This window comes from Carassius carassius, chromosome 2 (genome assembly GCF_963082965.1).
Source record: "Carassius carassius chromosome 2, fCarCar2.1, whole genome shotgun sequence".
In the NCBI taxonomy this organism is placed as follows: domain Eukaryota; kingdom Metazoa; phylum Chordata; class Actinopteri; order Cypriniformes; family Cyprinidae; genus Carassius; species Carassius carassius.
Window position 1 is genome coordinate 32,945,919 of NC_081756.1, and position 24,782 is coordinate 32,970,700.

The 24,782-nt window shown below is 40.3% G+C and overlaps 1 protein-coding gene across 3 annotated transcripts in view; it reads left to right on the top strand.

The window, feature by feature from the left end:
• LOC132109076 (collagen alpha-6(IV) chain-like) overlaps window positions 1-24,782 on the top strand; it is a 141,071-nt gene that overhangs the window by 57,883 nt on the left and 58,406 nt on the right. For all 3 annotated transcript variants that reach the window (XM_059515289.1, XM_059515288.1, XM_059515290.1), the window contains exon 4: window positions 4,511-4,588. In XM_059515289.1, coding sequence (XP_059371272.1) covers window positions 4,511-4,588 — 78 coding nt within the window. The remainder of the gene's footprint in view (window positions 1-4,510; window positions 4,589-24,782) is intronic.

Sequence of the window (24,782 nt, forward strand, 5' to 3'; positions counted from 1 at the left end):
GTGGCCTCTGTGTTTCTCAAATGTACATGTACTGTATGCATATGCCAGTGAATCGTAAGCCTTTTGGGGTCTTTGTTTGTGCATGCTGTTTTGTTACCCAAGGATGACCAAACATCCCGATACAGCCTTAACTGACCCGAATTCACAAGTCACAGTCATGATATGCTTTTTTGAGTTGCTATGAATAAACAAACAAACCAGAAATCTCAATTTGACCCTTATGTGCAAGGTTCATCTTATTCTACCCATATGTTTTTTTGTTTTGCTGTGGGTGCATATAGCTGAAACTTTATGGGTGATGCTTTGCATATAACATTTGGCCTAAGGTAAGGAGGTGTAATATTTAACATGTACAAACATACTTCAGGTCTGTCAGGCTGCTTTGCTTTGGAGGAAAGCAGTAGGGGGGAAGGAAAGACCCCTATTGATTTCTTTGGCAAAAAGTGTAAATGGATCCTGTTCTTTTGCTTGCAGGGTCATGTGTGTATGTATGTTTGTGTGTGTGTGTGTGCTTAGAGATTTCGTCTTAAGTTGCACTCTTTGTCTAGCTCCAAATAGCTCAGTTCATTTCTACTGAAAAAGTTGCAAAGGAATGTCAAGGTGTTCTGTTTGAGAGGGGTTTGTTGTTCCTTGATTTACTTAAAGGAGAGGGACCTAGATTCACATGTATGGCTCATGTTTTCACTTCTCCGCCAGGTTTGTTAAGCATCCTGAAAATAGGGACAGGATCAGCTATTTAAAACTGAGAAAGGGGTGTTGGATTATCCATCCTTCCTTTCTGCATTGCCACCTGCTGTCCTCTCTAATCTGTCAGATAGTAGTTTTGGATTGGAATAATTACTTGACACTTAACTTTGCACCATATGTGCTTGTGTGCCACTCAAGACCCATTAAATCTACACAGATTGTCTGCTTTTGTGTCATTTAACTATCTATCTGACTTTGAGGTTATAATGATGCTTCTTCAGTTATAGGAGAGTTAGTAGAATTTCTCTGTGGAAGTAAAAAAAAAATAATGAAGATAGTACGCAAGGGAAACTAATATGTTGACATTCAGTATTTTTTTTGCCACGATTGTTACCATTTCACCAAAATACCAAAAATATTGGCACCCTTGGTAAATATGATCAAAGAAGTCATCTGAAGAAATTCATCTGCATTGTTAACCTTTTTGATCTTTTATGTAAAAAATTCACAAAAATGGGTCCTTTCATTGGATAATAAGAGTTTAAAACGGGGGGGGGGGGTATCATCATGAAATAAAGATTTTTCTCAAATACACATTGGCCACAATTATTGGCACCCCTAGAAATTCTTATGAGTAAAATATCTCTGAAGTATATTACCATTCATATTCACAATTTGAAGCACTCCAGCGTGATTATAAACATGAAATTTCACAGAAATATAAATATAAAGAGGAGGGAAAACAAAGCCCAAATTCCCTTAATCATCCATCAAAATGAGAAAAACCAAAGAATATATTTCTGAAGTGCAGCAAAAGCAAAATATAATTGAGCTTCACAAATTAGTGAAGTGGCTTTAAGAAAAGAGCTATAGAGCAGTGAAAATTCCCATTTCCACAATCAGGGCAATAATTAAGAACTTCCAATCAACAGAAAATGTTATGAAACTGACTGGAAGAGGACGTGTGTCTATATCATCCTAATGCATGATGAGAAGGAGAGTCTGAGTGGCTAAAGACTCCAAGGACCACAGCTGGAGAATTGCAGAAAATAGTTGAGTCTCGGGGTCAGAAAACCTTAACATAAAATTGTCAAACAGCACCTACATCACCACATGTTGTTTGAGAGGGTTTCTAGAAAAAATTTCCTAGCTCATCCAAAAACAAACTCCAGCATATTCATTTATCAGACACGACTGGAACTTCAAATGGGACTGGCTTCTGTGATCAGATGAAACTAAAAAATGAGCTGTTTAGCAGCAAACACTCAAGATGGGTTTGGTGGACACAGAGATAAAAAGTACCCCATGTGTACAATGAAATATACTGCTGTATTTTTGATGCTGGGGGCCTATATTTCTGCTGGAGGTCCTGGACATCTTGTTTAGATACATGGCATCTTTGATTATATCAAATACCAACAGATAAAAAAATCAGTAAGTGACTGACTCTGTTAGAAATCTTATAATGGACCATGTTTAGATCTTCCAACCACATGATAATCCAAACACAAACCTCAAAAACAATACCGAAATGGGTCACTGGGCACAAAACCAAGCTTCTGCTATGACCATTCCAGTTCCCTGACCTGCACCCTATAGAAAATTAGTGTGGTGAACTGAAGAGAAGAAGCACCAACATGGAGCTGGGAATCGAAAGGTTCTGGAGTGATTCTGGATGAAGGAATTGTCTCTGATCTCTTGTCAGGTGTTCTCTAACATTCAGGCATTATAGGAGAAAATTTAGACCTGTTAAATTGGCAAATGGAGGTTTCAAAAAGTATTGAATAAAAGAGTGCCATTAATTGTGGCCAATGTGTATTAGAGAAAATCCTTAATTTCATAATGATATTTTCCCCCATTTTTCATTCTTATCATCCAATGAAAGGATACATTTTTGTGAATTAAAAAAAAAAGAACAAAAGGATTAACAATGCAGATGAATTTTCACAGCCTTCTTTGATCATATTTACCAAGGGTGCCGATATTTTTGGCCATGACTGTATGTATGTGTATGTGTATATATATATATATATATATATATATATATATATATAAACATTTTTGGATTTCCTTCCAGCCTCATATTCAGTCTTCACAAAATGTTTCATTCTTTGGCTTACAGGATTGTTTTGTGTATGTGTCTGCCTTTTTCAGCAGTCAGACTAAGGTCACTAGGCTGTATTTGGTCAGGATTTGCCTTGCGTGATATATACCCCCCCCCCCCCCATCCCCAACCACACACACAGTCACTACTTCTATCTGAATCCCTCTCTGCAGATTTTCTGGCCTGCTTCTGTCAGAGCAATTAGTGGTAAACAGGAGATCAGTAGAAGAGAGGTGGGGCCTGTCCAGGGCAATCCCGGTTTTCTAACCTACTTTTTACTGGTTTCCTCTCATGTACCCCCATTTTTTTAATCTGTACTCATTCTCTTACTCTTGCATTCAGTCTTTTTATATCCCTCCATTATTTGCCTGAGCCAAAGCCTCACAGAAAAAATGTGGTCACAAGTTGGAAAAGAAGTAGGCTTTGTGGAGTCATGTGATGTTCTGAGTGAGGTTCACAGGGGGCCTAACATCACCTACACACACACATACACAGACGATGTACACACATGCCCTTTGTGATTGGTTATCAGTTTAAGACCTTTGAGGTTTTTTTCTAGATGGCTGTCCGAACACCCTTGGCCCTTTGGGCATGTACCCACTGTCCAAAGCCTCATGGGGTCTTCATCTCTTCTTGTAGTGAAATGCTATCCAATGACCTCTGAACTCCAGCAGGAGATGACCACTTGTATGTGCAGCTTTCATTGATCACATTATTCACATGTCTGCTGAATTTAGTCATACAGGTTAAGAAAGGACATGTTTCTATGTATGTGTGCAACATAATGTTTTTTGTTTTTCTTGTGGCAAATGAAGAATAAGCTAAATAATTACATTAAAACCTTGAGCCTTATCTACAGACCAGCAGCTAGTACACTTGATAGATAGTAATATTAATAACACTATGTGTTTTGTGTATTACAGTACGTGGTTAGCTGTAATGACCCAAAAATGCATAGATTAGTTTTTTTTTTTTTTTTTTTTATTAATGAACACACTTTTATTAATTTAGTGCATTAAATAAAAAAACATAATTAATTGTATAATTATTTACTGTATAATGAAATATATCATTCAAGACACTTAATGTATAATAAATATATATTTTTTGTATAATATACATATAGATGGTTGGGAAAGGTGAAACAAGAATGCTTTGGAATGTGATCTCAGCATGGGGCGAGGGGACAATAGAGCTCATATATATCTTTGTGTGAGCGCTCTATAGTAAGAAGGTTTACGTTTAGCAATTGGGATGTATAGGGTAACTAAGCAACTTTTCCAGTATGAATGGAATGACCTCTATTCCCTGTTTTCCTCTTTTTTATTTTTTTTTGTGAGGTAGATCATTTGGTATGCTGTACCAGAGGCTAAAATAAAGAGAAGGGTTTTGTCTTTTGTTCCTCTGTGAGATCACATACCGTTTTCTGCTGTCCAGGTGATCTTCACTAGCCTGTGGGAAACAAACAGATCAATCCTAGACTGAAAGTCACTTTCACAAACTACGCTACAACTTGTTGCTGTTTACACATATTCACAAATTCTGAGAAGCTCATATAATTAATTTCATTTACAGTTTTGAAAAGAGAATGTACATTGATGGATGAAGTAATCTCTGTATAACTTCTCAGTCATTCCAGAGTACAGTTTTCTTTGTACTGTATTGACGTATGACATTGACAGTATTACAGGATTTAATCTTGTCTTTCTGTGTGTTCAGGGATCAAAGCTGCAGGAGCCGTGTGCAGGCAGAGACTGTAGTGGACCGTGCCCATGTTTGCCCTTAAAGGGTAGCAGGGTGAGTAATGGAATCTCTTTTTGCCAATGTTGAGACTGTTCATAACAATCTCTTGACCTCATCCAGTATATCATACATCACTGTTAACTGCAAATTTGCCTTCAGAGCTGCAAACACCTGTGCGTGCCTCCTCACTCACACACACACACATATACACAAACAGATCTTTCATGTGTCAGGTAGATGCATGAAGAAACATGAACTGATAATAATAATAATAATAATAATAAATTTTATTTGTAACGCACTTTACATCAATTCAATGACCTCAAAGTGCTAGAAACTGAGAAACATATCTAGACATTCATATCATTCTTTTTGTTTTTCAATCATGAATTTCAAACATTAAATTTTATACTTAGTGCAATCTCAAACAGAGCTCAAGAACAAACAGAGCAGGTCACACAGTAAATAGTTAATTGTTCAAACCAAACTGATATGAGACTGTCACAAATGCCCTGTTCACACACACTGCTGGAGGTCACGAGGTCACTGTACTGTTAGTTGCTCGTTAACTGGTCATACAGTAGCTTGTCACCAGTCTGATCATAAATGAGATGTATTGCAATTTGAAATAGAATGCCATTGTATTTTGACAAGAAATCAGTTTAACTTTGACAAGAAATCAGTTAAACTTTTCTTAACTTTGTTGCATTGCTGCTGGGCACACCCACATCACTCATGTAACTTCCATTTGCTGTATTAATATCAAAAACATAGGCTTTGTCTACTAATAGCTGAAATCAGATTTTTAGGCACAATCAACGCAAGTCAGTTTAATTGACTATTAACACCACAAAGACACATGAAATTTTCAGTGTTTACAAAACTATCCCAGATCATCACAAAGGACATTTTCCCATGCACCTCATGAGGAACATGAGGCACAATCTCCATTTTCCGCTTGCCACTCTCAGTTGTTTTTGAAGAAAGTCACTTGACACTGCATTAACGCCTACATCACTGCTATAGCAACAAATGCGTAAACCAGATATTACACTGACTGAACAAACACATCTGATTTGAGTGCTTGTAAAATAAGGGTAGACAGTCTGAAGATTAGACTTGAAAAACAAATCAGAATTAAATGCATTTTCATGTTCACATTTTATTCCAAAAACTATTTTATTTACACACTTTTTAATCTAAGCTATTTATTCCCACTTAATAGACTTGTTGGCAAAAGGTTATGCAGTCGAAGAGAGGCTATTTGGGAAAGTACAAGTCTTCACAATGCTTTAATCAAGAGCGGGAATAGAAATATTCATACCCTGTAGATATAGCGTTTCAGCCCACTTAAGGGTGCCAATCACAGAGATTTGAGGCACTGTGCAGGAGTGAGAGACATGGGTGTTTGCCAAAAAGATGTGTCTCCTGAGCTGGTATGACTTTGGAGTTTATCCAGGCTACTGTTGAGTCCTGCTCACTCACACCCAGTCAGCCGATGGTTGTTGATTTAACTGATCTGTTTACGGCAAAGTCTTTCAAAAACATACATTCATATTTGCACATAATCACAGAACTGTATCTTTCTAGAAATGCATAATGAACATTTTCATCTTAAATCTTTTGTCACCATAATTATTTGTGTGGTGAAATGTTGTGTAATAAGTGGTATGTCTGTACCGTTTCCCTTAAATGTCAGTCTAGTTTGAACTTGCCTTCAAAAACATTTCAACATTTTATTGACCCCATACTCTTGATATTGTGTTTATTTTGATGCTGTTTTACAAATTCATTTTTTTTTTCATAGAAAGGCATGTAGTGAGAGATCGGAATGAGATAGCATTTTTTTTTTTTCATTTTTGGTAACACTTTAGAATAGGGAACACTAATCACTATTAACTACAACTTTTCCCTCAATAAATTCCAAATTTGCTGCTTATTAATAGTTAGTAAGATAGTTGTTAAGTTTAAGTATTGGGTAGAATTAGGGATGTAAAATAAGGTCATGTAGAATAAGGCATTAATATGTGCTTAATTAGTACTAATAAATGACTAATATTCTAGTTATATGCATGCTAATAAGCAACTAGTTAAGAAACCCTAAAGTAAAGTGTTACCGCTCTTGTTTTTCTGCATATAAAAGCATGTTGCCCCTGATGGTGGCTACTATGTTAAGGTCATCTGACCATGTGACAGTAATGTAGTGCACCTTTAACTATTATTTGGCATGTTAATTCGCCTTTTGCCTTTTTATGTATTTTTTTCTGTTTTTCCTGTTGAGAGTAAACAGCTGCTTCACAAACACACAAAGACATGCACACATTCTCAGAATGCAAGAGCATCATACCACATCTGTTCCATCTTCCCTGGAGCATGCCAAGATGTTGGCACACAAGACAGAACTACTCTTTTTATGAGCCTGAGCACACACATACCACTCATAGCCACCTGAATGATTTCCATGTGACCTATGTGACAGTCATAAGACATAATCTTGAGAAATCAGTGGTTGTTTTGCTATTTGGAACCACATACGCTTATTAAGCTAGCAGAAGGACAGACCTTAGTTTCTGATATAAACATTGACACATGCATACAACTTGAAGTTTCCACAGGCAGGAGCGACTATAAAGAACCTTAAAAGAAAGAACAGGATGTTTTTCACTCACTTTAATCTGCTAGTTTAATTTCAGTATCTAGTGTGGAGGAAGATACTGTGGTAGTGTTTATTTTATAGTTATTGAAAGAACAGACACAAAGCTTTCTTTTTTTTTGCCTTGAGGCATGATTTTAGTGATACACTCAGGGTTTGGCAAGCATATTTGGTGCAGCAGTCAAGCATGCTTAATATGCAACACAAACCCATTGCATTAGTGCAAACGGATAATGCAAGTTGTTTAACACCAGTCTACCCAGAGACCTCGTGACCCAGTAGGCCTAGCTCTGTCAGTGTCTGAACATTTGCAACTCCGTGCACCCAGCCCTGACTCAAAATGGGCACAGTGTCAAATCTGAATTGAGCTGCAGTCAGTGTCCAGGGCAGAAAAAAAACTGGTGTGGTTGTTTGGCTACCTATTTGCCCATTGCCATTACCATTGATTCCAGTTATTCATCAACACAAAAGACACGACCAGAGTGTGTAAACCATCTTTGAGCCTGACTTCACCACCACCAATAAAGCTGTGGCCCCCAAAAACAACAGAAGCCAATGTGATGCAATGCAAAGTGAGTGAGCTCTGAAAAGTGCAGTCAGCCTTACTGGGAATGTCTACTTCAGAAGAGCACAAAAACAGACCAGGAAAAAATGGGAGATTTTACCAGTTAACCATACTGTACATTTATTTGCATAACATCAGTTAGGAGAAAAATATGCCAAATCATGTTACATTTAAGTTAAAATCATTGTTAATAATAATAATAATAAAAAAAACTGAGACAGAGTTGAGGGGATAAAGAGAGACAGAGAGAGAGAGAGAGAGAGGTCTTTACTTGACTCACCTTGAACACACATACATTTATCCTATATTGTAAACCACCACAAGGAATTTGAAATTTAATACATAGAAATTCCCATACCTGCTAGGTGAAACCCTATGCAAACCTAGCTGCAAGGTATGTGAAAGTACCATATAAAAAAGCTAAACAGTGGGGCACATTGCTTCATGTGAACATATATTGTATGTCACATGTATGAAAAGTTTTTTTTTTCTAAGCTAATTTTTGTCACACCCCTGGACTTATTATGTGTGTTCTTTGCCCCTGTGACCCAGTTTCTGTCCCCTGTGGTTTGTTAATTTAATTCCAGGTGTGTCTAGTTTCTTTCCCATGTGTTCCATGTCCCCATTAATTCAGTAAGTCCATGCACCTGTCTGTTCCTCGTTATCTTGTCTTTAAAACCCATGTCCTTTCAGTCTGTGTTTGTCGGGTCTACAGTCAGTATGTGTGACTTCCTCCTATGTTCCATGTTGGATTTACCACTGTGTAGGATTAATAAAGACTCTCTCGATTATTCTCAAGTTCCTTCCGGCACAGTATTGTGACAGAAGACCTGACCTACAACAGTTTAAATTGCGTGGCTCCCCTCCATTTGTTTGTCCTTTTTCTTTCCGTTGTGTTTTATGGATCCCCTCCTTCACCCCGAATTCCTCCTGCTGGAGCAAGAAGGACGTCCTCTCGAGGACCATACGAGACTGTTCCTACTGCTACTAACATCACCAGCTACTCGCTCTGCGTGTTCTATAACGGCAGCCTGAACTCCGAGTGCAGAGCGTTGTCATCCGAAGATGGTCCTAAGGAGGAATTCGCTGCCTTCATGGAGTGGACTCTGGTGAGAAATGGGTCACATCTCACCGTCTGCCTGACAGAGGATCTCGCCAGGTCCACTCCGGACCCGGAGCACATGCCCGAGCCCGTCGCTGATGGAGAGCCAGAGCCCGCCGCGACCAACGAGCCATCGCCGCATAGAGCGACAGAGCTGAGGATCACAGCGGAGTCAGACGCCGTGATGTCAGACCATGTGTGTGAGCCGGCAACACCGCCTGCCACGAGAGAGAAGGACACTGACAGGGTAAGCGGAGAGGAGCTCCGCCCACTGCACCAAGGCTGAGGGTGAGCTGGATATGGCATGCCAAAAGGGCCAAAATGACGAAGTGGATCTCATAGACTGGGAATCGGAACTGGAAGTTGAACTGGCCCCTCTCCTCTCTCCGTCGTCTTCGCTGGATCTCGTCCATCCCTCCTTTGTCCTTGGTTTCCTCGTCCAGCCCTGAGGGGGCTTCCAATTCTCCAGTTCCCGCTCCTAGAATGTGTCCTTCAGTGCCCGCTCCTAGAATGTGTCCTCCAGTGCGCGCTCCTCCAAAATAAATTTTTCATTTGGCAGCCCCTCTGCTCGCCCTCAGCCCACCATTATTGCGGTGTGTGCTCCGCGGGACTCTCATCCTCCAGCGTCACCGTGGTTGAATTCTCCCTCACCTACACCTCCAGCCCCCGAGGCCTGGACTCTGACTCGGCCTCCGCCTCGGCCCGTTGACCCGTCGGCTCCACCATGGCTCCTAGCTCCCTCCTCTCCGCCATGGCCCGGCAGTCCACGAGCTCCGCCGAATGTGGAGGATGAATAATAATGGTTACGAGAACTGAGCCCTGGGGAACTCCCTGTTTGAGCAAGACAGTGGGCGATTTGGAATTGTGCAGTGAGATGAAGTATTATCCTATCTGTGAAATTTGAGGAGAACCAGTATAATGCAGAACCTGAGATGCCAACATCTGCAAGGCCAGAGAGCAGTATCTTATGACAAACAGTATCTAAAGCTGAGCTGAGGTCAAGTAATAAAAGAATTGATAAACAACCTGAATCACCAGAAAGTAATAGATAATTGACAACCTTTACTAGAGCAGTTTCCATACTGTGCCGTATGCAAAAACCAGACTGAAAAATATCAAAGAGATTGTTGAGAGCTAGAAATGACTGCAGCTAATTTTAGATATAAATGGCAGATTAGAGATTGGATGGTATAGTTGGATCAATTTACAGGATCCAGATTTGTTGAAGTAGGAGTAACAGCAGCAGTCTCGAGTGCGATTGGAACAGTGGAAGAAATGAAAGACAGGTTGATGAGGTGTGAAATTGGAGTAGAAATAACAGGGATACAGTGGTAGACTGAGTTTGCTCACAATTAGAAATAGTTGGTTCCTCATCAAAAGTCCAATTTTCCCTGAAAGTGGTGCAAAAAAGTACAACACAAATCTTCAGATTCATGTTGGCTGATACTATGATTTGATGCCTAGATTATTTTGTTTACCATGTTAAATAGTGCTTTAGGCCTATTTTTTGCTTTGTTAATGAAGCTGGAGATATAAGAAGAGCAGGCTGCATTCAAGGTAGTTTTGTAGTTTTTGATGTAATCAGAATAAACAAGATAATGATGTGACATACAGCCAAGAATTCGTGCTCTGCATTTAACCCATCCAAAGTGCACACACACAGAGCAGTGAACACACACCCAGAGCAGTGGACAGCCATTTTTATGCTGCGGCACCCGGAGATCAGTTAGGTGCCCTTGAGCAAGGCATTGAACCCACTAAGTCATGGTATTGCCGGCCCAAGACTTGAACCCACAACCTTAGGAGTTAAACTATCAAACCACTAGGCCACGACTTCCCCCTAATGGGCAGTTAAACCCAACTTCCTTCCTAATTGATAGTTAAACCCGTTTTCCTAAAGAGACGTTCAAGTTGTCTGCTTTTTGCTTTCATAGCACGAAGCTCTGCATTAAACCAAGGAGTGAAGTGAGACATAGGAACAGACTTGGTCTTAATTGGAGCATAGTCATCCAGGATGTTAGAAATAAGAGAATAGTACAAATTATAAATCATAGATGGACAGGTAAAATTTTTAACTTCAGGAACAGCAAAGGAAGCAACAGAAGCAGAAAATGTACTGGTATCAACAGCATTTACACGACAATATGAAATAGTTATGTTATCAGTGCATTTGGCTGGACAGATTAATGTAAAATCTAAAATAATAAGCTTGTGGTAAGAAATAGGCATAGCCAGTTGATCAAAAATACAGTAAAACAGTAATTTTGTGAAATATCACAATTTAAAGGACTGTTCTGAATAGATTTTAGAATATAATTTATCTCTGTGATGCAAAGCTGAATTTTTATCAGCCATTACTTCAGTCTTCAGTGCCACATGTTCCTTCAGAAATCAGTCTAATATTATGATTTGCTACTTAAGAAATATTTCTCATTTTCTCATGTTTTTGTGAAACATGTTTTTTTTCAGGATTCTCTAATGATTAGAAAGTTCAAAGGAACAGCATTTATTTGAAATATAAATTTTTCATAATGCAAAAAGTCTTTACTGTCACTTTTGATGAATTTAATGCATCCTTGCTGAATAAAATTTCTTAAAATCTTACTGACCCAAGACCTTTGAACAGTAGTGTGTATATAAATCTGAACAAAGTATTGAGTTGTGCTCTGTTGACACTTGGTAGTGATAATGTAATGTCATAATTTTGAAAAAAATTAATAGAAAATCTAATTAAATTGTACAACCATGTTAGGAACATTCTAGAAATCTCTTATTATTTTCAAAGTGGACATATTGCTGTTTTAAAAACTAACTTGCAAGTTATTTAAGGCATGTTTTGTCTGATGTCAAGAATACATAGAGCTTCATAGAAAGTGTAACCACTGTAGTTCTCGGACAAAGGAATACACCTGCCAGCATGAGGCCAGTCCTGAAGCATCTGTTTGATGAGCCATCTTAAAAGAGCGTTCTTCTTTGGTCATCCACCCAACAAAAACAGGTGCCCATACTGGTCTTGTTTGGACCAATAACATCCACTTCCAAAGAGATCAGAGGTTACATAATGTTACGGTTAAGGGCAGCCAAAGAAAAGCAACACTGGCTTGCATGTGTGCAGAGCATGTGTGACCACTTTAGCCACCCTGACTCAGTCTGTCCACTCTTGGAGCAACTCCAATCTTGCCTTTAACAGTCTTGATTTAGTCTTGATTAAGATTAAGTTTATTAAAAGACACTTTAAACACTGCACCAATACAGTGTCTCGGAAGATACATATTATTCTAAAGTCCTTTTTGAAGTACACGGTAAAATATTTTTGTTACATAAAAATGTACCTCATGTGTTGACAGCTAATATACCTGATTTATTTATACAATTATTGTTGTAACGATGAGCCAGAGACGTTTCGGATCCATATGCAGAACTTTTATTATAAGAATGGTCAGACAGGCAATAATCAGTAACGGCGTCAGGTATGTTAGGGATATCCAGAATCAATAACAGAAACAAGCAGATGTCGGGGCAGGCAGCAGAGAATCAGAGTCGGTATAAACAATCCAAAGGTCAGGTACGGAAGGAACAAACACAAGGAAAAATTGAGTGCTTTTCAGTGGAGTGCCCTCTACTGAAGTTCATGGGTACTCCAGCTGATGATCGTGACAATTGTACATAATATTTAATATGACTGAATTAACTTTATTTCATTAATATAGACAAAAGTAATTTGTGAGGGTAAGATCATGTTACTTAAAGGGGGTACTTCCCTCAAAATTCTGTTTTCATGTCTCATGTGGTTTCAAACTCGTAATAATTTTATTTTTTGAAAAAATGAATTAAGTCACTGCCAGCATTTTTCACTGCCAGCAATTTTCACATAAGTGTAATGGCACCCAGAATATTTTGTTGTATGAATATCTGAACATGCAATATGTCAAAACAAAGAACAGAGCATCTGCTTTAAAACAAGACAAACTGATTTATCTTCATTGTGACTGTGTCTCTTTAGAAGACTTGAATGAAACTACCTGATTCATATGGATTATTTTATGATCTCTTTAACTTTTTGAAGCATCAAAGTTTTGATGGAATGGACTTTCAATGCAATTATATTTCAATGGACATAAAAGGTTGCGTAACAGCTGTACATTTTCAACTTTTATAGTATTCAGGAGAAAAATAATTACATAAAAAACACAAAGATGTACTGTTTTTGCCTTGTATGTACCTTGCTCTTCTTTTAGAGAGGTCTGCCTCAAATATAACCACAATTCAAAGGTTAGGCTACAGATGATTTAACCTAACAGCCTGTCTAGACAGAGATATGCATGAGGCATGATATGCACACAATCCATAGCTGTTTCATGCATCAGTTATAAGTCAAGTCACCTTTATTTGTGTAGCACTTTATACAATACTGGTTGTGTCAAAACAGCTTTACAGTGTTAAACAGAAAAATAGATTTTTCCAGCTAAAGTCAGTTCATTAATTATTCAGTGATGTCATCATTCAGTACAGGCGACAATAATCGTGTGCCAATGTGCATTGGCTCGTTTAGTTTACACTCAAAGCAGATTGGTCTTTCTAAGCGAGATCCTAATTCATCGATCATCTGATGTGACGTCTCTGTTACCTCCTTCAGGAAACGATGGTTACCATACATAACCGAGAGGTTTTTAAAAAAAAAATCATACTACAGTGGGTTTTTGCGTAGTTGTCTGTCACCTCTGTCTTTGAGGCCAATTGTAGTCCAATTAACATGCAAAATTAGAGCTACAAGACTTGCATGATTTTAGTCTAAGGCACTAAAGGAGTCAAAAACACTAAAGATTTTATATGATAAATTAATGTTTAAATCTGACTAAAATCTAACTTTTAAAATGCATGTAAACAAACATACTGTGAACAGCTAGTTGTTGTGTGTTGATAAACCAGCAGTAGGGGTGTCACGGTTCAACCTTTTTCACGGTTTGGTTTGTTTCACGGTTTTAGAGTCACGGTTTCGGTACAGTTCGGTATTTGCTTGTAACGATGTACAAACTTCATAATCATCGGGAAGGAGGCGGAGAAATCAAATAAGATTTTAATAATCAAAATAAAGACAAAACAGCGCGTCAGCCCCTCACGGATGACAAATAAAAACCAAACACAACTAAAACCCAGGCCTGGTCCTCTGTCGTCCGTCACTGTCGTCGCTCCTGTTTTATATCCTTCCATCTCCTCCGTGGGACTCGAGACCGGTGGGTCGAGTATGTGTCGCTCATTTCCAATCACTCCACCAGCCTCGCTCCTGTTCCCACGGCTCTCGGCCCAACCCCACTCGTTACATACCCCCATCGCCCCTTACAGGCCGGGGGGTACCCTCGAGACTGCACTCTACTCCCCCCCCCCTCCCTCCGAGGGGGTACCGCTCACGGGGACCTGCGGGAACCTGGGGGTAGGACAGACAAGGTGAGAGAAAAGGAGATGGAAGGATGAGGAGCGACAGAGGGGAGAGAGGAAAAAAAAAAATCCGGTTCCCAGACGCACTAGCACTCGGCCCTCCACCAGCTGGGTGATCTCCTCCGCTGTGCCTGGCGGTGGCACTGGACGGCCCTCGGCGGACGGCACGACACTCCTCCGCCGCCCGGTGGACGGCGACGGCTCCTCCGGTTTTGGGCAGCCGGCAGGAGTCCCCCGTTCCCTGCTCCTCCGGATTCGTTCACGGATGGCAGCAGGCTCCGGCCCCCTGGGGAACGGCGCCGACTCCTCCGCTCCCTCACGGACGGCAGCCGCCCCTCATCCCCCGGCAACTCACTCCAGCCCACCGCCTCGAGCGTCCATGGCGGCATACTTCCTCGCCTGCTCGATGGCACCGCGGATTCACCACAGGGGCGAGGGATCTTCAGCAGCACGTCCCTCCTTCTCCCGGGTTTCGGCACCAATGTTACGATGTACAAACTTCATAATCATCGAAAAGAAGGAGGCGGGAACCGGCGGACAATCAAATAAGATTTTAATAATCAAAATAAAGACAAAACAGCGCGTCAGCCCCTCACGGATGACTGACGCGCACAAATAAAAACCAAACACAAACTAAAACCCAGGACTGGTCCTCTCTCGTCCGTCACTGTCGTCGCTCCTGTTTTATATCCTTCCATCTCCTCCGTGGGACTCGAGACCGGTAGGTCGAGCAGGTGTCGCTCATTTCCAATCACTCCACCGGCCTCGCTCCTGTTCCCACGGCTCTCGACCCCACCCCACTCATCACAGTGCTATGTTTATGGAAAAAATATACATAAAAAAAGAATATTCTATCCAACTACAAGCAGCAGCACAAAAAAAAACAACAGAGTAAAAATAAAAAAAATAAACAGTGATTTTCAGTTTTTTTTTTTTTTAAGTAGGTCTAGCATTAGTTTTTAGGTATAGAAATGTAATAAAGTAATCAAATGTAAAACAGCATTGCATATTGGACTGTTGTTGCTGTTAGATTAATATAAAGATTTTAAGAGAATGCACTGATACAATAGGCCTACATACAGCTGGCTATGTCTACTATCTTCTCACTGTGTGTCTTCTCAGCTTGCATCCTTTGGCTCTTAAATGTTTAAACTGGCACTTAAATGAGTTAAGTTTTCAGCGAACCATCCCACCTCTAACCAGCAGAGTGTAAACAATAATTGCAGTACTTGTTTAGACTGACCAGGTGTCTTTGGCTACGTTCACACTGCAAGGCTTAATGCTCAATTCCGATTTTTTGAAAAAAGTCGATTTTTTTTGCAAGGCCGTTCACATTTCCAATTAAATGCGACCTTTTGTGATCTCCTGTGTGAACGTGAAATGACCCAGAAGTGACCCGCATGCGCAGAAGAGTACTCAACGCTCAACGACGTCACTCGTTGTTTGCGGAAGTAGCTAATGTTAAACATGGATGTCAACAACAGTGTAGTCAACAGCGGAGCTCTTTTTGCAATATTAAAGTTATTTTCCCAATGGAGCCAGCACAATTACAATCTTCTCGTTTTAAGAAGAAAATTAAAAAGAAGGAGGAGAGCAAGGTTTTTGGCCATGGCATTTTGTGGAGCAGTGTTAGCAACGTCGGTACAGAGAAACGTGTGGGTGCGGAGTTTTCTGTTTGTTTGTTTTGTATCCTTGTCTTTGGTGTTGTTCTAAAGCATAATCATTTATAATAAGATGAAAGGAGGTGAGAGGTCATTTTCACAAAGACCCCAACATGACACTAGTGACCTTTGACCCCTGGGGTGATGTCTTGTTCTAACAGGTTGAAGATGTTAGTAAGTGTCCTATTTATTAACCACACTTTCTTTCTGCATGAAAATCAGTTGTATCTCTGGAAATAAGACTGTCCTCTACTGGAAATCATATGCAAGTTTGAGGGCAAAAATTAATGTTAATAGAACACTTACATAGTGAAACGGATGTGGGTTTAATGCATCATATGTATTCATGCCAGCATATATGCAATAGGTCCGTACATATAACAAGATATGATAATATTGTTGGTACTTGATTTCAGATGTATAATCTGATATGAGGTTACAGCAATGAATTCCCATATTACCTATATGCTAGTAGACTGCAAAAACACTGTGTAATCTCTCTCTCTCTCTCTCTCTCTCTCTTTTTAATTTTCATTCTTTACCTCTAGCATTGTTACATACACATAGTTCATGGATTCTTTGTCTAATTTTCTTTGTCATAGATAATGCACACATATTTTGTTTTCAAAATGTTTTGATAAGCTTTTTCAGGCAGCCTTCTTGTCCTATTTGTTTTTTGTGTACAACTTTATTCTGTAATTCCAGAATATAATAACATTTTATTAATGAAAGCGCTAAATGGACTGCTTAACCTCTAAATGCAAGTAGATATGGTCACATCTGTTCATTATTATTATTTTAATATTTTTTTGAAGGTGCTTTCTCCTTGTTTTTATTTGTATTTTTTCATAGACACATTTCATTGTATATATATATATATATATATATTTAATGCTGAACCAAAATTAATCAATCAATTAATCAATTTATCTATCTATCTATCTGTCTGTCTGTCTGTCTGTCTGTCTGTCTATCTATCTATCTTTCAACCAGTCTCTTCCAAACATGCATAAAAATACACAAAATACATTCATTAGACCTGGAGATGATAAACAAACCAGGTAAACATTTCCAGAAAGCTTTAAAGTATATATTTTCAAACTAAGGTCTCACATACAACTATTACAGCATTAAATGCCCAGCTGTTTATAAATGTTGCACGCACACTTAAACACACCATGACTCATTCATATATTACATTTGCATGTCTGTGGGGTTAAGTTTTGAACAAGAGAAAAACTGCTGAGTCAGAGCACACTGCTGTCTGCCTGGCACTGCTGCTTCTTTCACTTCTACAGGCGGGGTTTTGCACTCGGAGAAATTTGGTGATCATGGCTGAATCACTCAGTCCGCACCCTGCCACTTTTTGATGTTTCCTAAAGCTACAGGTAAAATCAAGCCTGAGCCCCGCTGCCAACAAACAATAGTTCCGACAAAATCCTCAGAGCCACTGAGCCAATGGATTCTGTTGGCCGTTCCAACAGGAAGTGAGGTGCATGCTCGCTAGCCAGGCGAGTAAGACTGGGTTGCTTAGAAAGGCAGAATAAGTTCTATTGTGTCCATTGTGAGGTGCGGAATTTGTGCCACAAATGAAGCAGTCTAGTGCGTGTTAATTTGGCTGGAAGTCATTTTTTCCACCTTCAAGTTAAAACCCTATTAAGCGGTTTATGAAGGAGATCAAAATCTTGAAACACCTTGCAGTAATAGAGAAGAGCACTCTAATGTTTTTAAGGCTTTCTGTCTTTCCATTTACTTGGAAGTGGAATGCAGTTCTTGCTAAGCATGAATGAAACAACTAGATTTTGATGTTTTCTGAAGAAAATGTATGTTGCCCATGCTAAAGTCACCAAAGGCCACCTTCCTGCAGAGTTTAGCTCCAGACCTAATTAAACAAACCTGTACCAGCTGATCAATTCTTCAGGATTTCTACCAACTTCTGTGTCGGTGTGTAGGAGCTAAACTCTCTCCAGGAGCAGGACCGGACACCCCTGTGTTAGGATGTTGTGGATGGTCACAGGGTGTTGCTGTATGGTTGTTAAAGTGTTCTGGATGGTTATTAGCACATGGCTATGCAGTTGCTAACTTGATAGAGTGTTCTGGGTGGTTGCAAGTTGGTTCCTTCCGGGATCAAGACAAAAGAGCAGATTCAGTTCACCACAATTCATTTTGATATTCCAGAAGTTCTGAGTACCTTTTGAGGAAAAACAGTTGTTGTTAAGGGCGGAAAAAAATAAATATGATTTGAGATTACAACTTAATTTGAAATTCTTTTTAGCATTTTAATTCAGAGTTACATTATTTGGTATCACTTTACTAAAAAGAACATTGAACAATAGTTCTAAAGCCTTTATTAATCTTACTTCATATTAATTTTTAACATTAATGCATTATTAAAATCAAAAGTTGTCTTCTAATATTTAATGGACCTGAGCTACAGTAACTTGATCTAATAATGCACATGTATTTTTATTAAGTAAGATTAAAGGGATAGTCCACTCAAAAATGAAAATTTTATGTTTATCTGTTTACCCCCCAGGCATCAAAGATGTAGGTGACTGTTTCTTCAGTAGAACACAAAGATTTTTAACACAAACGGTAGCAGTCTGTCAGTCTTATAATGGATATGAATGGGAATCACGACTAAAACATACAATACAAAAAAAAAAAACATAAAAAATAATTAAACCCTGCGGCAAATTTTTGACACTCTATCTAAAATCTCAATTAGGAGTGTCAATGGTCCACTTGAGAGATACGTGGCGGTGATGCACTTATAAGTCTGCAAGACTTAAAAGTGAGAAGACAGGCGCTAAACATTTAGACAGTTATGCGCCAAAAAACTAGAGAAGAAGAAGAAGCGAGATGAAGACGCCTCATGTACCTGCTGCTGAGAATGCACTCAGGAGGACGTGCTCAGGAGAATTGGAATAGTTCGGACATTTCATGAATCAGAGGTAAAAAAACAATATTAATACAGTTTTGTTTCTTGCACAGACCGATCATGTTGTGTAATTTTTACATCAATGTATCGCCACGAGCCGCAGGGTTTAATATGGATTTGTTTGTGTATGTTTTTTTTTTAGTGTTTTAGCCGTGATTCCCATTCACATCCATCATAAGACTGACAGACTGCAACCGATTGTGTTAAAAATCTCTGTTTGTGTTCTACTGAAGAAACAAAGTCGCCTACATCTTGGATGCCCTGGGGGTAAACAGATAAACATCAAATTTTTATTTTTGGGTGTACGGTGAACTATACCTTTAATGAACACGGTAAACAAATGTATTGCTCTTTTTAGTTAATATTAATTAATTAACTAACGCTGACTAATCGGGCCCCTATTGTTAAGTGTTTATTAATTTAAATAAAGTCATCCTGCAGGCCCCCTAGTGGCCCCCGGAATCATGTCACTCCATAAAATAATTTTCTGAGATTATTTAACTAATTTGCTTGTCTGTTCATGTGTTTGTTTTCCACTGAAAATATGTGGGAAATGTTCACCAGACTGATTGTCACGTTCGGGGATACAGGAAACAAGGAGAGATCCAAGTGCAGCTATGATGTTTTATTGAGGGCAAATCCAAAAGGGTAAACAGTCCAGGCAGGGTCAAAACCAGATTATCCAAACAACATGAAACAGAACAGACGGAAATGGCAAGACTACGGATACCATCAAACAGAGACATACAACAAGGACTCCGTGACAAAGACTCAGACAGACCAGGTATAAATACACAAAAGGATAATGGGGAAACAGGAGACAGGTGGGGAACAATCAATTAACTAAACAAGGAGGAAGGTGACCCAATAAAGAAACATGAAGTGATAATGTGACAGACACCGTGGGAACAGAGGACACCTAGTGGACACCCAGGGAACACAACCCAGACACTGTGACAGAATCCCCCCTCTACGGAGCGGCTTCCAGACGCTCCACGATAGACAAAACAGAAACCAGGAGGGAGGTGGACAGGCGGAGGCTCAGGGGGAGGGACGGAGGGTCAGAAAAGGAAAACAAGGGGAACAGGCACCAGAATGTGACACAAAACAGGGAGACCAGGAGGGAGGAGGACCGGAGGAGGTTCAGGGGGAGGGACGGAGGGCCAGACTAACAGAAAGGAACAGGGACAGAAATTAACACAAAAACCAAAGAAAAGAAAAAAAAACATGAAGCCCCCCAGGGCGGAGCAGAAGACCACCACACCCTTGTAGTCAACGCCAGAGTCCTCCAGGGCGGAGCGGAAGACCACCACAACCGGGTAGTCAGGGCAAGCGCCCCCCAGGGCGGAGCAGAAGACCACAATGTCCGCGTGGTCAGAGCGGAAGCCCCCCAGGGCGGAGCAGAGGACCACCACATCCTCGTGGTCGACGCCAGAGTCCCCCAGGGCGGAGCAGATGACCACCACGCCCCTGTGGTCAATGCCGGAGTCCAACAGGGCGGAGCAGAAGGCCACCCAGTGACTTGACCTGACTCAGAAAGGTCCACGATGACTAGCCCTGTCTCTGGAAAGTCCATGGTACCTAGCCCTGGCTCTGGAGGGTCATCGGTGACTGGCCCTGACTCTGGACGGTCATCGGTGACTGGCCCTGACTCTGGAGGGTCATCGGTGACTGGCCCTGACTCTGGAGGGTCATCGGTGACTGGCCCTGACTCTGGAGGGTCATCGGTGACTGGCCCTGACTCTGGAGGGTCCACAAGCACCTGACTAGCCTCTGGAAGGTCAACCGGAACCTCACTCAACTCTGAAAATTCAACAGTCCCCTGACTCGACTCTGGAAGGTCAACAGGAACTTGACTCGACTCTGGAAGGTCAACTGGAACATGTCTCGACTCTGGATGAACAACAGGAGCTAGCCCTAACTCTAGAGGGTCAACGGTTACTAACCCTGACTCTGGAGGGTCCACAAACATCTGACTCGACTCTGGAGGGTCAACTGGAACCTGACTCGACTCTGGAGGGTCAACTGGAACCTAACTCGGCTCTGGAGGGTCAACAGGAACTAGCCCTGACTCTAGATGGTCAACGGTTACTAACCCTGACTCAGGAGGGTCCATAAACACCTGACTCAACTCTGGAGGGTCAACCGGGAACTGACTCAACTCTGGAAAGTCAATGGACACCTGACTTGACTTAGGACTGCCTGTGGAGATGTGAGACGCCTCAGCTTCGGGCACCGCCTCTGGAACGGCCTCGGGCACTGCCTCGGGAACGGCCTCGGGCACCGCATCGGGAACAGCCTCGGGCACCGCCTCGGCCTCCGGAACGGCATCGGGCACCGCCTCGGCCTCCGGAACGGCATCGGGCACCGCCTCGGCCTCCGGAACGGCATCGGGCACCGCCTCGGCCTCCGGTACGGCATCGGGCACCGCCTCGGCCTCCAGAACGGCCTCGGGCACCACCTCGGAAACGGCCTCGGGAACGGCATCGGGCACCGCGTCCCTCCCACGTGAGCCCAGAGTCAAAGGGGGGCCATGGTGGAGAGCGATGCTGGGCTTCCTCTCGCCCACCTCCTCCTCTGTGCCCTCCCCTGGTCCCGCGAAACACGACCAGGCGGGTTCCCTCAAATTGAATGCTTCTCTCCCGCTCGGTGGCTGGGGAAGAAGCGTAAATCGACATACCGCTGGATCTCAAGGTGACGGAGTCCTTCTGTCACGTTCGGGGATACAGGAAACAAGGAGAGATCCAAGTGCAGGTATGATGTTTTATTGAGGGCAAATCCAAAATGGTAAACAGTCCAGGCAGGGTCAAAACCAGATTATCCAAACAACATGAAACAGAACAGACGGAAATGGCAAGACTACGGATACCATCAAACATAGACATACAAGGACTCCGTGACAAAGACTCAGACAGACCAGGTATAAATACACAAAAGGATAATGGGGAAACAGGAGACAGGTGGGGAACAATCAGTTAACTAAACAAGGAGGAAGGTGACCAAATAAGGAAACAGGAAGTGATAATGTGACAGACACCGTGGGAACAGAGGACACCTAGTGGACACCCAGGGAACACAACCCAGACACTGTGACACTGATAGCATTCAATAACTGTCGGGAGAAATTACTATATTACTCAACTGCAAACAGATCTAGTCTAATACTTGGTGGTTTCCCAAAGCCAACCACTTTTAATTCTCAAACCATGACTGCATGTCTGGTTTATCCTCAGATTGGATGTTCAGCTACTGACTGCTGGTGTGGGCAAGAAGTGACACATTCCTTCTCTCTTCATCACTGTCAGAGGAATAGCTTGAAGGATAAAATTAAACCACATTAAAAATGAAACTTATACAAAAGACCTTACTAGTTGCTTTGAAACATCTATACTTTCTATTCTCTTGTTCTGTATTTTTCCACACTTAAACTCTATACTTATGTACTGTGGTAGAAGTGCCTTGAAAGAATCCATTCTGTAATGGCACATGGATGCATACCGATGCATGCTGAAAAGGGCCTGCTGCTGATTGCTTCAATGACAAAAATGTGCATACAGTACATCCCCAAGGATCGTGGGATTTTGTGGCTATAATCTTAAAATCCCAGTTCTTGTTTTTTGTTTGTGATATTGTACCATGTAGTGAGTTGCAAAATTTTAATACTGTAGTTCCAGCAAAATTTTATTTATTTATATTTACACACTGTGTTTAGAATGTAAGGTTTGTTAACCAATTGACAACACTGTTCCCCTAGTGAAAAAGAAACATACTAAAATGTATTTTAAATACATTTATTTCATGCTAAGTGTGTTGTCCTCACTGCAGTGTAGCAACTGTAGCTATACAACCAGCTAACTCTGATGCAAAATGACGACAAGTCATAGTGAGCGATTTCTTGCTGTTTACTGTGGCTTCAACATCATCTTACATGACAGAGTGAAAACTGTAACAAAGAAATAAAGTTCGACTGTTTTAACATAAATCTTGTCTAATGAAATATACCTGTAAATACATGTAAATAAATATTTTAACTATGTGTAATCTTTTCTTTTTAAACAGTATAGTAACATAAACTTATTAACATAAAAATGAATTTTGTACTTACGACATTGCCTCTAGTGCTAACAACAAATGGATTACATGTGCTCACATTGGGTGCTTCTCAATTCATATTTGTGCATCCTCGTTTCCTTTCCTCGCTTCCTTTCCTCATGTCTTAGCTCCACCCTTTCAGGATGCGAGGGAAGGACGCAAGGAAAAGACGTGAGGATGGAGGACTTGAATCAAGTGAAATGATTTATCCTCGCTCCCTTCAGCGTTACTTCAAAGTGTCATCAGCTGTAATTAAAGGGATCTGCCCTTATGTTGTTAAAGTTAGTTAATTAAGACATTCATAATAAATATTAATAAAGCAAGATGCCCTGTTTGAAATATATGACATGCATGGTTTATTTGAAGTGAAAAGGTAAAATATAAATAAAAATTGTTACAACAGATGTGAAGGGGGAGGAGAATTTACACGTGCGTCACGTTAAGTCGATAAAATACTTCCGCATAGGATACACCTGTGTATCCTCGCTGATCGCTCCTCATAAAGCCTCCTCCCTCCTCGATCCTCGTCTCCTCGTGGTGCAATTAGAGAATTGAGATGTCCTTCAAGATGGCTGTGTTCGATCGGTTTCCGGGTCATAGGATGGAGGACGGAGGAGCGAGGAGACGAGTAGGGATATTGAGAAGCACCCATTCTGTCATCTTCCTTACTTCTGTACAGGAAATAACCTCTAACCCCAAACTCCAGGTCTACATTAAATCAAAATAAAAGTCTCTATCACATTAAAAGTCCCTAACATTTTGCCTTAATGGCAACACACTAAGTATACTACAAATACATTTCATGTATTTATGTACTTCATAAAAAAATACCCTGCAGTTGTACTTTTAGTATTCTAAACTGTATAAAGTCTGCTAATTTTGTACTTTTTTTTGCACTGAAGTAGTGCTGAAGTTCAGCTAAAGATATACTGATGTATATTTGATTGTGCTAAAGTGGAACTATTGCAAGTATACTTTAGGTTTTAAATATCTTGCATTTAAAGACTGTTATTATTCAAAGATCATACAGTCCTCATCAATAGTGATGTTAAAACACATTTTAGTTTTAATATTAAGAAATTAGTAGTACTGCAATAAAGTTTAGTCTCGAGCGATATGTCAGTAAACACATTAAAAGGTTTGAACTATACTTAGTATGAAATAAATGTATTTGAAATATATAACTTTTTTAATATGGAACTTTTTATTATTATTTTTAATAATGCACTTTATTTGTATTTTCTGGCATATAGGAATATTGACTTCACAGCCTGAACATGGCACTAGATAATTTAGAGGTTTGAGGCATACAGGATGTGAGCTCACCTAGTTTCTTATCTTCTTTTAAGCTATGTGAAATTACTTTTTAAATAACAGAGTAACATCTGAAAACATCAATAAAAAAGGAGTGTTTTCAGCTGGCCAGTCACATAATAGATCACCATTATAGAGCTATAATAAGTTTAAGGGCTTTTTGCCTTTACAGGACAAGTGAGAGGGGACCAGTATTGGTTTGTGAAACATACCATTACTCCTTAGACTCTTCATATTATTTTAACTAATCTCTCTCTCTCTCTCTCTCTCTCTCTCTCTCTCTCTCTCTCCCTATATATATATATATATATATATATATATATATATATATATATATATATATGTGTGTGTGTGTGTGTGTGTTAATGCTGCTAATAATTATTTCTTAGTAATAGCAGCTTTAACTGGCCTCAGAGCAAGCATGGTCATGTGTGTGCTTATCTTCAGTCTTGTATTATATATTATATTATGAATACTTCATAAT